Source organism: Tiliqua scincoides, chromosome 6 (assembly GCF_035046505.1).
Source record: "Tiliqua scincoides isolate rTilSci1 chromosome 6, rTilSci1.hap2, whole genome shotgun sequence".
NCBI lineage: Eukaryota > Metazoa > Chordata > Lepidosauria > Squamata > Scincidae > Tiliqua > Tiliqua scincoides.
The window spans coordinates 79,178,494-79,194,835 of record NC_089826.1 but is presented as its reverse complement, the minus strand read 5'-3'; the positions used below and the strand labels follow the sequence as shown (position 1 = coordinate 79,194,835).

The window sequence follows — 16,342 nt, the reverse complement described above, 5'->3', positions numbered from 1 at the left end:
GAATTCCAATGATGGTTAACACAGCCATTCCCTTTCTTCCTTTTCCAGCCCAGTACTGAAGGAGTCCTATGTGGAACCCTAGGTCCAGAGAACAGCCCAGGTGTCATACACAGGTATAAGAGATCCTGGGTTCAATCCTTTGCTTTAGTCTCTCAGGATGGGAAAAGCCATGCAGACACCCAAATCAAGGTAGAGCTATAGCCAATCACACTGACTGACACACGGACATAGCCTACTTCAGACATCTGTCCTAGCCACACACTCCAATACGCATTTCATTCCCCCATGCTGCTACTTCATCCCATTTAGATCTGCCTTCAGGGATATGCAAGAGTCACAGCTTGAGTCAAATCCTGAGTCTCTGCCTCCCTTGACTTGAGTCTCCCATGTGTCTTAACAGCGAAACTCGTCCAGAGCCATTTTTTGAGTCATTTTGTTCGATTCTGTCTTGTCAAAAAGTGAGTCAAGCCACGGAAGCAGCAAAAAGCAAACAAACAAGCAAGTGAGCAAGCACAAACACAGACAAAACAGAGTCGCAAGCACACACAAACAAAAAACAGAGGCGTTAGCACACACAGAAGCAAGCCTTGAGTCTATTCAAGTCTTTCCATTTTTAAGGTAAAATCCTGGAGTCCCAAGTCAGTGTCCAGATTTTTGCCATGTGTGACTTGAGTCTGTATGAGTCATGAAAAACATGTGTCTTTGCGCCTCGAGTTTGAGTCATCTGAGTTGCAGCCATTCCCTGCCTGCCTCCTTCATATTCATTTGTTTTGTTAGTAACTGAAACAACAGTATAATCTGCTGGTGTCAATTTATTACACCAGAGTAACTTTGTTTTCCCCCGCTGCAAATGCCACAATTCTATCCCGCTCAACATGCAAAACTCAAGGAAAAAATTAAGCTGCTTATTAACACTTGCATTTAATAAAACAGGAAGATTTCGATTCTGGTGATCAAACCTTGTGGGCTAAATAGAGCCTGCAGCTCTGTATGCAGTATGAGGTCGATTTTAAAGGAAACATTCATTTCAATGAGATCACACCAACCCAAGGGCTTGGCTCTTTCGGGCCTGTTAATTTTCAGCCTGTACGTGTGGTCATTACTGATTAACTGCCTCATCCTCTTAATTATGGTCTTCAGTTGGCTTAAAGCAAAGTATTCCCAGATTCTAGCAATTAAAATATAATTTAAGCTGCAATAATTCCACCAAAGTTTGCATTCAAAATGGTTCCTGGAGCAAAGGGAAGATTAATTCTTTTATTAACTGAACTGTCTTGCTACTTTGCATGAGTGCGGAGAGCGCCAATTTATTTAGCATCAGACATCTGGAGAACCTCTGATGGAAAAAATGAAAAGTATTCCCAGTTGTCAAGTATCACTAGCCTTGAGCCACTTCCCTAAAAGTACCATGTGTAAGACCAGAATTAAGATATTTTTGTTTTAGTGATATTAGGGATAGGAAGAATATCCATCATATACAAGAGCGACGTACATAAGAACATGCTCTGCTGGATCAGGCCATAGGCCCATCTAGTCCAGCTTCCTGTATATCACAGCGGCCCACCAAATGCCCCCAGGAGTACACAAGGCACAAGAGACCCGCATCCTGGTGCCATCCCTTGCATTTGGCATTCTGAAGTTACTCTTTTCTAATGTCAGGAGGTTGCATAAACACGGCTTGTAACTCATGATGGACTTTTCCTCCAATTCCCTCCTAAAGGCATCTAGGCCAGATGCCTAGATCTGCCACCACATCTTGTGGCAAGGAGTTCCACAGACAAACCACACGCTGAGTAAAGTAATATTTTCTTTTGTCTGTCCTAACTCTCCCAACACTCAATTTTAGCAGATGTCCCCTGGTTCTGGTGTAATGTGAGAGTGAAAAGAGCATCTCTCTATCCACTCTATCCACCCCCTGCATAACTTTGTATGACTCAATCATGTCCCCCCTGAGGTGTTTTTTTCCCTAGCCATAAGAGCCCCAAATGCTGTAGCCTTTTCTCAGAAGAGAGGCCCCAGCCCAGTAATAATTTTGGTGGCTTTTTTTTTTTTTGCACCTTTTCCATTTCCACAATATCCTTTCTGAGATCTGGCAACCAGAAATGGACGCAATACTCCACGTGTGGCCTTACCATCAATTTGAACAATGGTACATACGTGCAACCAGTGTCCCACAGAAGACCATTCGCAGCACACCAATGTGTGCGGAGTTGAACAAATGGCACAGTCCTTAAGAGTTTGGTCAGCCTGGGAGGCCAACATATGTAATCTTTTTCCTCCTCTGGCTACCATTCAACAGTGAAGTTGCTGGAAGCCCTTGAGCCAAGGCTTTCCACATCATTTTGCTCTCTTATGTTACACCCAATGCCAAAACTTTCTTAGATAAAGGATACATTCTTTTTATGTTTGAAAACTTTGAGAGGGTTGATCTATTAAAGGGAGTCTCGGATAACAAAGCGATTTGTTCTCCTGCTCATCAGTACATCTGCCAACAGTATTTTGCAGGTTGAGAGTATCCCAAGAATGCTAGAGAAGATATCTGGCTTCCTTCCATCCCATTTGAATTCACAGACTAGAACACACAAAGGGGAGAGGGGTGGCAGTTCACCCTGGAAGCCAACCATAAGGGGGTTGCTAATACAGGCAGCCTCTTTCCCTCATTTCTGGCTGCAAGGATCTATTCTATTCACACACAGTAAAATAAACAGGGCTGCCCACATCACTGAAGGAAGGACCAACAGACTAGCGATGCAGGCAGCTTCTCTCTCTTCTTACTGGCTGCTAGAATGAAAAGAATAGCCCCCCTCTCTCTGCACTGACGCCTTTACCCCACTGTGAACGAGGATTCTTGTGTGTGCATCACTCAAGTCTTTCCCCTCTCCAGTGATTCAAGAGGGAGGGCTGCCTTTCTTTTTGTATCTTGAAGTGCCTTATGAACACAAACATTTTATGTCCTTCATTAGCATCTGTTTAATTTAAAAGAATTTTTGTTTAAATTGCAAAGGTGTTCTTTGGCAAAGGAGTTGGAGGGAGCTTCTTGATTGCAAAGAGAGAGACAGCAACTTACAAAATATCCTATGCATGTCTATAAGAAATAAGTTCCACTGAATTCAATGGGACTTACTTGCAGGTAAGTGTGGATAGGATGATAACTGGCTTCTGCCCAAATCCAAAGAACCTTTGGGAGGAGCTCAGCTCAGGGGAAGAAAGGTACCTTTGAACTGAATACAGTGAGGGTACTTCTAGAGTAGTCTGGCTGCTCTTAAAATGTCCCATTTCTCTCCTCTCTATCCACCCCAAAACACATTCTGCAGAGCTAGACAAGTTGCTGAACTTTCCCTCGACAAGTAAATAAAATGTATGTTTCTTGAGCAACAAAAGAGCTGCAAATAACCTGGCAAACTTGGGCTTCTTGACTAAAACAAGAAGCCCAAGTACATTGAACTCTGTTGGTGAATCCAATGTGTTCTTGCTCTTCATCACTTCAGCAGGGGAATTCTTAAGAACAGCAAGGGAGGCAGGAGCTGTAATTAAGCTTAATGTAGCAGAACCAAGAGTTCCAATCGGCTGTACAAAATCTGCTGCTACAAACACTTCAGTAGTCACACAGGGTACATGGGGGTGCAGGGGGCAGAAGGAGTCTGTACTCGCTGCTGCTGTGTCTGCTTCTGGAACATTTGTTTCCCTTTCAGCCCCCAAGCCGGAATTGCCTCCTGGTGCTCTTTTACTAGATAAATTACTTCTACTTTGGAAACTTAGCTGCTGTTTCTCCTGTCAACCCAAGAAATCAATCTCACATATACCTTAATGTAAATGTATGGATGAAAACAGACTATAGTTTAAGTCAGTGGTTCCCAAATTGTGGCTCTCTGAGAAGCCGTGGAAACCAACCACAGAAGCAGCAGAAACCAGCCAGGGGATTCCAGGGGTGGAATCCTTATGAAAAACCTACCACCCTATGCAATGTGTAGGATTTTTGCCTCAATGGGGAGCCATGGTCAATGGCCCAGTAAGTCAAGGGAGATGCCAGTCAAAGAAGTTTGAGAACAACTAGTTGTTGGTTTTAGACAATGTTCCTTTGCAGATGTAATATTTCACAATGATAAAACATTACATCTGAACACCGAAAATCATGGTTTAAGGACTGGTTATAAATTAGGATTTGAAAGCATAGTTTAACCCATTTTTGCCCTGCCCACAGGTGTACACATTTGGTTTCTGTTGCATATCTGCATAACAAATCCCTGCATATCCTATCCTACTGCCTTAACCCAGTGCTTCTCAAACTTTTCCAGCTCGAGGCTCTCCTGATCCTTGTAGCCATTGGCCATGGCTCCCCACTACATCACCTCACCTCAGTTACCCCCCAAATGGATAAGGGGTATGAAGGTGTTATAATTATACACTGGAAACAAAAAAAAAGCTGCCAGCACTCTGAGGCTGCTATCCTAACCACACTTACCTGAGAGTAAGCCCCATTGAACACAATAGCACTTACTTCTGAGTAAACCTGGTTAGGATTGTGCCCTGAGTTTGTTAGCAGCACACCTGGAGGATTTTGGAAAGGGGGGGGGAGAAGTGATGAATTTGCTGGGGGAAGAGAAAACTTTGTTTTGTGTGTATCTACTAATTGCAAACTGATGCAAACTGAGACCCAGAGACTGTTTGGCTGCAATCTTAACCTCACTTTCTTGGGAGTAAGTCCCATTGAACACAATAGGACTTACTTCTGAGTAGACCTAGATAGGATTGTGCCTTTTGTCTTACAATAGCAGCCAACAGAGTACCCCCCCCCCTCCCAAAAGGAGGCAGGAGGAAAAAAGGGGATGGCTGAAAAGGAATGGGAATTTTTTTTTAATCAATTTTTGGAGACAAAGCCATCAAGAGTGGCTTTTTTTTCTCTTTTGAAGGGGGAGAAAAAAGAGAAAGGTGAGGATCCTTGGTTAAGCTGACACAGACCTCAAGCCTAGGTAGGTCTACTCAGAAGTAAGTCCCATTTGAGTCAAATGGGCTTACTCCCAGGAAAGTGTGGAAAGGATTGCAGCCACACTGAGCAAAATTACAACTCACCCCAAAGTAGATGGGGGGGCTGCTCACACACATACACCCCAACATGCAGATGCCACCCCTGTTCCCCCCAGGCAAGATGGAGGAATGCAGGCTGGGGCATTTGGACACCCCCCACTAAGAGCAGGCTGGCTCCTTCCTTCCCAAGCAGAGGAAAGTGCTGAGCTGCTTGTACTTACTCTTCCCTCCCTGCCAGGAAGCCTGCCTGGAACGTGCCTTGTGCTGATGAGATGCAGCACCTCTGCCGCTGCCCAGTCAGCCTTCCCTCCCACCTCTCCCCACCATGTTTCACGTGTCCTCCCCACCTCAAGCTGCCCCACCCACCTCATTCATAGCTGCGGAAAAGCAGCAGGCAGCATGTGCAGCTGAGCAGGGCAGTGCAGTTACTGCCACCTCTCTCCCCAGATGCCCCTGGAGGCTAGCCACACCTCACTAGGGAGGCGGGATGCACAGATTGAATACCTCAGCCTTAACCAATATAGGGTGCCTGAATCTCTTTGTTGCCATTCCATCTAAACTTGTGTTTCTTTTGATTTCCATTTCGCTTTTATACTTTCAGATATTTCCTATCCAAAGTGTGCATTTAAATATGTGTTCTGTAAACATACATAATGCATAGCTGCTATAGATGTCTGTATAACATTTGATCCACTTGGGAGTGGGAAGGTCTGAAACCTCTGTTCTGTCAAAAAAAATTGCAAAAAAGAAACACCACTACATCAATTCAATGAGAAGTTGGGATTGTCCCTAATTTGGCAGCTAATTATATTGTATTTGGTAAATACAGAATATTTTAGGGCCCAATCCTATCAAATTTTCCAGCTCTGGTGTAGCCACAATGCAGCCCTGTGGTAAGGTATGAGAACATGTGTTCCCTTAAGATGGCCCCAGTAACTCCCCCTCCCCCCCCCAGGATGCAGCACATACCCTACTGGCACAACTGCACCAGCACTGGAAAGTTGGATAGGATTGGGCCCTTAATTGGCCAACAGAGTTAATGAAGTTTTTTTTAGAAGTTTTTTGATCTGTACCTACAAGACATGTAGACTGGATCATGAACCACTGGCTCTCTCCTTTCCAAATAGCTTCTAACTGCATGAAAATTGGAAAATTCTTGCTAGAAAAACAAAAACCAGACATACAACTTGAAACACAGAAAATATATTTTGCAGACGGTGAGATACTATTAGATACAATCACCCAAATCTGTAATAAACGTTTTCTGCCTCTTGATGGATTGGAAAGAAAGAGGGCTTATTTTCACCTTCTATCCTTTCTAAGGGCTGATCTGCACATGCAATTTACACATTTACTTGACTGTAACATCAAGTGATGACTTGAAGATGCGGATTAAAAACCACAGACAAGAAATTGTGTATCACCTTATCTCACTCTGAACACAATACATTTCAGTTTAGTTGGTTCACACATTTAGTTGCTGGTAATCAAATGGACCGTAATCAAGGGCATCGAGAGAAACAGTGTTTTTCTTTCCTTTTTTAAAATGTAAATATTTAAATAATTGCATTGGAATCTTACATCTTACAGCAGGATACACATAAAATCAATTGATTATCCAATCAAGTGATACCTCAGCTATGCCTCATGTACAGTCAGTTCTCTTTATATGCAAATTCTCTAACCATGAATTTGCTTATCTTCAAGGGGCAGAACTGACACCTATTCTTGTTATCTGTGACTGTTCTCATTATCCCTGAATACTGTGCGGTGAACTCAGGATGTTGGGCGCGGAGGTGGGGGTAGGGGCTTGGCACAGCTACAAGCAGTCCGGAAGGGGTGAGAGAGGTTGCAAGAGGAGGAGAAGGAGAGACACTGGCCTCCTCATGAGCAGAAGGCAGTGCTGGAACCATGCAGAGGCAAGAAGACGAGATGTCTATACAGTATACATCCAGAAAGAGAGGAGGTACTGGCCTGTGGAGATTTGGACACATTTGTGTCAGCTTCCAGACTTGCTCCACCATTTTGGGCAACATCTCAGGGATTCTAGCTGAACCTCCACAATCCTGCTGATGATAAGAGGCCTCTAGAAGGGGGCTGCTCTGCAGCTGGGGCAAGCCCAGGGAAGGTGCCAAGAGACCGGTGGAGGAGAAAGACAGGTTAAGAAACTCCCTCCTCATTGCTGAACTCTTGAGGCCTCATTGTTGGGCCAGCAGCCTTCAAGGCATTGAGGGATATCCAGCACAGAGGAGGAATCATTAGATGTTGGAGATGTTGATGAGCTCTCACTGTCACCCAGCCCCACAGTTAAGATTCAGGTTCATAAAGTGTAATGTTGAAGAGGATCCCCTGGATCCTCTAACCCCATTTTTCCCATAGTGATTCAGTATCCGCTAATTCAATATCCACTAGGTTTTCCAGGAACCTAATCCTTGCAGATAATGAGTATATGATTAACTAACTGTATATGTTTACTGATGACAGGACCTGGATGACTGTGTCCTGGTCAAATCCATCTTGGCATTTGCATCCTTTTGTGTATGTCCCACAGTTCAATCCTAAAGGCAGGGCCAAAGGGGCTACCGCTCCATTCAGCGGCTCTGTGGAAGTTGCTGGAGGTCTTCTCAGGGAAAGGGGACTTTCATCCCATTCCCCCCTGGAAAGCCTCAAGCCCTGCAATGGGGCTTCTCAAGTCTGTACCAGCTAATTTGCTGGTGCATACTTGAGAGATTCCATGTTGGGCCTTCTGGCCTGCCACAGAGTTCAGGATCTAGTGGAGCAAGGCTTAGCCAGTCCCACCCCCTTCTGACCCCTCCCCCCCGAAAACCTTACCCTGCCCCTTCACCACTGCCCGGAGCTCAGGGCAGCATCCAGCCAGCACTGGGTCGACACTGACCCGGGCATGTTTTATGGCATGTTTGCAACACCCAGCACCAGTGATGGAGTTCAGTGCCAGCACTGGCCCAGGCTGGGATTGTACCCCCAGTCATTTGTATCCTAATATATGTATATTTTTTAAATGCAAAGGTAGGGTTAGTTAGGGCTGGGGTGAGAGAATATATAACATAAGGTTTGTTGCCCAGTTATAGTGGGATGCAAATAACTGGGACACAAATAAAATCAGATGCAAATGTCCAAAGACACCAATGACTGTGGTGCATATACTGTATATATTTTAATATCAAAAGAAGTGAGAAGAGCTGAATAAGTAATTAGCATTGCTTGAGAAAATCTAGGGTGTGTGGAAAAGAAGCTGAAATTTTTTTAAAAAATATATGTGGAGAAAGAGCTCCTGACAGAGAACATTTTTAAAAGACCCTGAAGCAAGAGGGCCTTCTCATGATCTTCATTCAGAAGAACATCACATCATGCTGTCCTACAGCAGCCAACTTGCTTGGTTTCTCATAAACTGTGTCAGCCCCCACGAGATCCCTGGAAGGTCAAATTTATTCACTCATTGGTAACTAATGAGATTAAAACGTTGCAGCTATAACAAAGCTTCAGTCCCTTTAGGCTGTTCTTCTGACCCACAAGTAATTGCTCTCCATGAGAAATGAACAATTAAAGCCATGCCTAAAGCAGGCGGACAAAACTTGGGCCGAGCCCATCATGCTGAACACATTCCTTCATGTTATAATGTTCACTTTTGCACTCTGAGAGAGGCAACAAAACACAAGGTGCACCAGCTTTTGATGGCCATAAAGCATGGCAGCTGAGCAGCATTCATCTTGTTGGTTGACTGGTTTTGTGGACCTGATCTCTACAATGCATCCCAGTATCCGCAGATTCAGTATCCGTGGTTTCAGTTATCCGCGGTTCCATGGATACTGGGGACACTCTTCGAAAAGTTTTAGAAAGTGAAGGAGAAGGCTAAAAATAGGTGTTCCTACCATAGTGCAGCAAAAACGCTGCAATTTCAGGGCTGCAGCCCATTTTCCAAGCTGCCTGCAGCCTCTTCCTCACCCCTCCAAGACTCCTCCCTTCCCCAATGAAACCCCAGAATGCATCACCCCCCAACTAGCAAAGCTGGTAGTCCTCTGGCCAGCTTAAAACTCTGTCACCCTGTTTAGCTCATAAAATTGATACTGTGCATCAGTGTTAAACAATGCTTAAAAACAATGAGTAAATCTTTGCTAAAAGATTTGCTCCTCCTTTTTTTCTCTCATGTCATTATGGAAATTAGAAGCAAAAATCCATCAGTGAAATAACGGCTGAAAGGGATACGGATGTTCTTCATTAAGGAGTAGATTTCACACCAAATTAAAGAGGTGATGAGCCAAGAAAAACTAAAAGATTTTCTTGTCCCACAGATGCCACCCCTGGCACATAAAGAAATGGTAAAATAATCCACTGGTAAATCCCCAGTGCTGATTGCAGTGCTGGTCCAGTGTTGAATCAGGTGTTCTGGGGCAGGGAGAGGGCGGGGAGGAGGCGTGATGGGGAGGGAGCGGGGCGGGAGGGAGGTGGGACCAGTGGAGCTGAGCAAAGCTGCATACGGAGCTTCCGTGTCGGGCACAGGCCCAATTGAGAGGCTCTCAATTCTACAGCAGACCAAGGGTTGCCATAGAATCGAGTAGCCCCATTGTGGGGCTACGTGCCTTACCTGGGGCAAGAGGACAAAAGTCCCCTTCTGCTGAGAGACTGCCAGGGCTGCCCAGTTGTGCTGCATGTCTTTGATGTTTATAATATTCATAGGACAGGGCAGTGTAGAGAATACAGTGAGTGTAGGATGAAGATGACATTTCAGAGTGTTTATTTGCTTAGAAAGAGAAAAGGATTAAAGTATAGGCACTTTTATGCAATTATTATTATCATTTTAAACTGTCAGAAACTTTGCAATGGCCGAAAAAGAATGAAAGGTTACATGCCGAGCGCATGCTTGATAGTCTGGGCAATTTACTGTGAAGTGCCACTTGTACAAGGCATGCCACAGCGCCATTGGTTTGAAAGGTTAATGACTGCGGCAATCACAGTTTCATTTTGCCGCAAACGGAGATGATTGGAAGCCAGTTGCAAAATGGAGCTCTCCCACTGTGATGGCAGCTTGGCGATGAATCATCAGCAGTGGTACTGAAGACAGGGAAGCGCAAAAATACTTAGGGCCCTATTTAATCTGTTTTCCAATTACAATATAAAATTTTTTAAAACATTTTCAAAATTGCTCAGCTTCAACACTACTCAACTCTCATTCATCTCATCTCAGTAGATTGCAACTCTGCTTCGTCTTAACTTCATGCTTGCCCTGCAAATTATAAGTTATGCCTCTATACCAGGGGCGGGCAAACCCCTGCCTGGGGGCCATTTGCAGCCCTCGGGGTCCCCCAATTCGGCCTGTAGGGAACCCCCAGTCTCAAATGAGCCTCTGGCCCCTCGGAGACTGTTGGAGCCTTTGCTGGCCTACAACTGCCCATCACAACCACTAGACACGAACTGTGGTTAGAGCAAGACCTTTTATAGTCCACATGTGTTTTCTGCTTTTTCCTGGGCGTTATTTTAACCCCTCTCCCTATTGCCTCTCAACACATGTGTTTTTGGCTTGGTCGGTATGTTTTCCCTGTGCAAGAGGTGTGTGGCAAACAGTTCATAGTTCATGTGGTTCTACATGCCTGTATTATAGTTCTCAAGCATATTATAAATAAGCTCAGTAAAATACATTCATTCACATAAGCTCTGTCTTTAATGTAGTCATTTATGTAAATTTATGTAAATTTATTCAAATTAAAAATGTAAATTATTTTCTTTCCCCAGCTCCTGACACAGTGTCAGAGAGATGATGTGGCCCTCTTGCCAAAATGTTTTCCCACCCCTGCTCTATACAAACCACACGTTTATTCTAGTTTGCCAATGGTTCATCCACGGCTTATGCCTCAGGTCTGTATTTAAGAAAATCAACAAGATTTCACTTTGCTTGAAGCTCTTAAATAGGGTAACCCATAAATGACTGTGGGTTAGTTCAGATGTAACACCAACAATCTTTTGGTGCTGTGTGAACACTGGAGGGTTTAATGCGCCGCACCAAAGAAAACGTGGCTTAGACACATTGAGGAAGATCTAAGGAACCAGCAATCAACCATCGAGAAGGCTAGAAATATTGCCAACAATCGCCAAGAGTGGAAGCAGGTCATGAATGAAACACGGATCCTAGAGGCACTGTGATGGAAAATCCCCCCATTTTATTGTATTTCTGGTTACGCTACTTTGATATCAAGAACAGGCCTTCATATATGGATGCCAGTATGCAAAATTCTCCCAGAAAACACTGGCCTACAGGCCTCATTTTCACTTTGGTCAAGCTCAGACTCTTGGTTGTTTGTATTCCCTCTTCTCCCCTCACAATCACACATCCTGGAAGGAAACTGACAATCCTACATTGTATCTCTAGTTCAGAGGTGCCCAAACCCCGGCCCGGCCCGGCCAGTTGCAGCCCTCGAGGCTTCTCAATGCGGCCCTCAGGGAGCCCCCAGTCTCCAATGACCCTCTGGCCCTCCAGAGATTTGTTGAAGCCCGCACTGGCCCAATGCAACTTCTCTCAGCGTGAGGGCGACTGTTTGACCTCTCGTGTGAGCTGTGGGATGAGGGCTCCCTCCACTGCTTGCTCTTTCAAGTCTGTGATGCAGCAGCGGCAGCAAAGGAAAGGCCAGTCTTGCTTTGTGCAAGGCCTTTTATAGGCCTTGAGCTATCACTTCATTCGTTCATATAAGTTCATCTTTAATATATTCATTTATGTAAACTTATGTAAATTTATTCAAATTTTAAATGTAAATTAATTCTTTTTTTTCCCCCGGCCCCCAACACAGTGTCAGAGGGATGATGTGGACCTCCTGCCAAAAACTTTGGACACCCCTGCTCTAGCTGAATGAAACTCAGTAATCCTCAGACAGTTTTCCATTGTATCTTCAGTTGGTGTTCGCTTCCCTGAATGCAATCCCAGTAACTTCTGTATTTTGTACCAGAACATTGGATTATACCTGGATTTTGCATTAACTTAGGTAAACCTCACTTAAAGTTGCCAGACATCCTCTGGTATCAAAGAGCTAATTTGCATTTTAGCTGACCCTGCTAGCCCTGTTTACCTGCATCCTGGTTGAATAAGAAGAATTCTCTTCATTCATTCCCTAGTTACCTATTGATACAAACACCTCAAGTTACACATTTATCCCCCAAACATTCTGCTTACACGTAAGCAACTTTTCAATATCCTTAAATACTAAGGAGGTTTGACTAGGAAATGGTCACTCTCCCGAATGCCCTGACACGGGGTCACTCTCCGGGGTGTCCACACACGCTGCTCACAGAAACTGCTGCTCACAAACTAGACATCCAGACAGGTAACTATGCCTTGCGTTTTGAACTCTTTCTCTTCCCTCACCCCCTTGTTCCCTTCTCTCCCCATCTTTAGCTAGCAGCTGGTGTTGGCAGAGCAGGGACCCCTGAAATCCTTCTCTACCATTCCCCTCTTTCTGATTTCTTCGGATGCACCAAATACACTCACACAACACTGCACTCACCACTATAGGACACTCTGGTTAGGGCACTACAATAGTCCTTTACTGATTTCTTTTGGATATCTGTTTTGTGTCCCTTTTAATAAAGCTGTAATCGTTTATTAGAATATTTCTCTCAGCCTCTTCTTTAAAAGGAATTTCAGCAGAACGCTGGTTCACACCTAAGGTCCCAGTGTTCTAATAGATTAGGTATACTAATTCCCCTAAACAACTAAACCTAGCTCATTTGGTAACAGCACCTACAGTAGTGTATTGGTTGAGAGTATTGGTTGAAAAGTCAACCTGCTCCCCAAGCACCAATTAAGGGCTGAAGAAGAAGAAGAGCACAATCCTGTGCCTATGTTCTTTCTCCTTCTATCATATGCTCAGATTTCGTCTCTGACTGTGGATTTAGCAGCAAACTACCATTTGCCATTACACCCCAGCTGAGAAAACCACTGCTTGTAAAAACCACAATCCACCCATAAATAAAGACTGTAAACCCAGTTTGAACTATAGTCCATTGCAAATCAGAAGCAAGAGAAGGAATCATAGTTCATCAGGAAAGGAAAGAGGAAAGTTCATAGTTCATCAGGAAAGGGAGAGGAAAGTATGCAAGACAAGAATTCCCAACTTCAGATTCCCAAATATCAGAAATCCTTCAATCCTATCCACACCAGCTAATGATCCACACTTATTTGGGAGTAGGCCCTATTGACTATCATTGTTAAAAGTATATACCTAGTAGCCTGTTACATTTCAGATTTGTAACTTTTCCCCAAATGCAGTCACTTACCATGGTAGCATGGAGTTTAATATATTAAAAAATAAAATACACATTGAAATGAATGGGGACTCACCTGAAATTGGCTCGTGACCCACCTAGTGGGTCCCGACCCACAGTTTGAGAAACACTGCTGTAGGGTATTCTTTTGCTGACAACATGTCAAAGGGACCTTGTTGTGATTTTGCAACATCATGAGAATGAGAACCACTTCCTAACTGTGATGAACTTGCTGCCCCTTGAACTTCTGACAGAGCCAACAAGGACCACTTACGTTTTTGAACCCTCTATAAAGAATCTGAAGTTCCTTCTTTGTGAATCTGCTCTGAGCTTCCAGCAATTCGAGGGCTTCGGGCCGATGCCGCACGGTGGCCATTTCCATTTCATCTTCTATGCTGTCTGTGAGATGAAACACAAAGAACAGTCAGCGGGGAAAAAACCCATACATGGGAACAGCAGACAATGCCTAAAAGATGAATAAAATGCAGCAAAGGGAATTTGAAAGTGGACAAAGATTACAAAGTTCATCATGGGAAAGGCTTGAGCAGCCCTTGACTTAATAGGGAGGACAGCTTCTCTTGCAATGGTGCATCTGGGTCTTAAATAGACTATTACTATAATAACTCTTTGGAGAGGCTGGCCACAGCTACCTAAAGGGTTATTTCTATCCATAATATTTATGCTTCTATAATCAGTGAGAAACTGTCATTTTGCAAAACCTGCCTCTTACCCAATTCAGATACTGGGATTCCTGCTTTGTTCCTTTCCTGATTTCAGCATCTGTCCTTTGGAAGTGTGAAGAGGAACCTTATTGGTGTCCATATAACATACTGGTGTCTGCTAATAACAGTTAATAGATCCCTTTGGATAAAGAACTTAAGTTTAAGGTCATTTAGGGTCCAATCCTATCCAAACTTCCAGGGCTGATGCAGCCATGCCAATGGGGAATGAGCTACATCTTGAGGAGGGGGCAGTCACAGAAGCCTCATCAGGGTAAGGGAATGATTTTCCCCTTACAACAGGGCTGCGTTACAATTGTATTGGCACTGGAAAGTTGGATAGGATTGGGCCCACAGTTACATTTGTATTGCTGACACTATAATCATTTTGTAAGATCTGTTGCACTGGAGGAGAACTACTACTGCTTTAAATGTGAAGGGCAACAAAGCCCCGAGGTTCGGGGAAGCCCTTTGTTGGTGGGGTGCTTGATGCTGTCATGAAGCAAAGAGGCAAATGTGGAAGAGGGACACTGAGAGAGATGAGACATGGGCTACCTCCTTGCTTGCCTTCTCAGTCCTGGAGGGGAAGGAGTTAATCAGTCACCCATTTCTTCCTCCTCCAGCCTGGACTTAGGCATCCCTGAGTTTGATCCCTCTGGGTGGGAGGCCAGCTGATGAGGTCCCTTAAACCTGGCCTACCTCATCATTAGCTGGTGGCAGGGCTTTAAAATCTTCCAAGGTGCAGGTCTTTTTCCTCCGTCTCAAGGGATGGAGAAATTTGGGGAAACTTAGGGAAGTTTGACTAATTTGGCCAAACTGGGGTCTGCACCTAGAGCAGTGATTTTCAACCTTTTTCATCCCATGGCACATTGACAAAGCATTAAAAATGTCAAGGCACACCATCAGGTTTTTGACAATTGACAAGGCACACCATGCTGCCAGTGGGAGCTCACATCCCCCATTGGTCCTACTAAGAAATGAGCTTCCCTCAAATTCCTGTGGCACACCTGTGGACCACTCGCGGCTCAGTGGTTGAAAATGGCTGACCCAGAGGGACCCTACACTGGGGTGGCAAGTGGTGCACCTGTAGCCACAGTCAGCACCTTGCTCTGTAGCTGTCACTCTGGCATGAAATCTACCATGCTGAGGTGTCACAAGGAGAACATGATGTGCAGAGCATTGACACTGGGTGGCACACCCTCCCACCCTTAAGAAATGACCCACTAGGTTCCAGAGGACTTATACCCATTACTAAGTATGCTTATCAGGAAGGGAATCCCACTCTACTTACACGCAGTTATTTTTATGTTATATACATTTTTGTGTGCTAATACAAACAGACTTGGACAGCACATCGTTCAGGGCTGGCTCACATATACATGTTTGGTACTTGGTGACTATAAAATCAAGCATGATTTGCATGTGTGAATAGGGCATCATACATGTATCACTGTGAACAGATCTTCCAAGTTACTTAGGGCACAATCCTAACCAAACTTCCAGCACTGAGGTAAGGGCAAGGCAATTCTGAGGTAAGGGAACAAGCCTTGCCTAACCTTGAGGAGGCCTCCATGACTACCTCCCCAACTGCAGGATGCAGCACATGCCACACTGGTACAGCTATGCCAGCGCTGGAAAGTCGGTTAGGATTGTACCCTCAGAGTACCCACATAAGCACTGGCATAGCTATGCCAATGGGATGTGTGCTGCGTCCTGCAGTTGGGTGAACTCATGGAGGCCTCCTCAAAGTAAGGGAATGTTTGTTCCCTTACCTTGGAGCTGCATTGACCTTATGCCGGTGCTGGGAAGTGGTTAGGATTGCACTTAGGTAGGTAGGTAAGTAGGTAGATGGATAGATAGAATTTACTTATGTCATCAACTCAAAACAAGAGAAGTTAGCAAGTAGTGAGCTGCCCTGAAGGCAAACATTTATGCTAAGAAAGCTGAATTAGAAAGCATAATATTCAGAGAGAGAGAGAGAGAGAGAGAGAGAGAGAGAGGCATAGCAGATAAGGTGATAGCTTTCATTGGCTCAAGTTCAGCTGGTGAACGTGCAAATCTTTCTATAAAACTGGGGTTTCAGCCTCTTTCTGGGTCAGCAGAAACACCAATGCAGGGAATGCTTAACTAACAATTGGAGCTGGCAAGGTATATATATATACCTTCAATATAATCCCTTCTAAGCATTCATAAAGTGGTACAGCAGCTGGAGCAACTGCCAACCAGGATCCCAAGTGATTCGGGCCTGATCATTCAAGGAGAAGAAAAATCATTACAATTAATGCCTTCATAATAGAGTTTATATAAAAGTAAATGCAATTCCATGCAAC

The 16,342-nt window shown here is 44.4% G+C and overlaps 1 protein-coding gene across 2 annotated transcripts in view; it reads right to left on the bottom strand.

Moving 5' to 3' along the window:
• Positions 1–16,342, bottom strand: part of KCNIP4 (potassium voltage-gated channel interacting protein 4) — a 213,121-nt gene that overhangs the window by 30,070 nt on the left and 166,709 nt on the right. For both annotated transcript variants that reach the window (XM_066632031.1, XM_066632032.1), the window contains exon 2: positions 13,568–13,692. In XM_066632031.1, the coding sequence (XP_066488128.1) occupies positions 13,568–13,692 (125 nt within the window). The remainder of the gene's footprint in view (positions 1–13,567; positions 13,693–16,342) is intronic.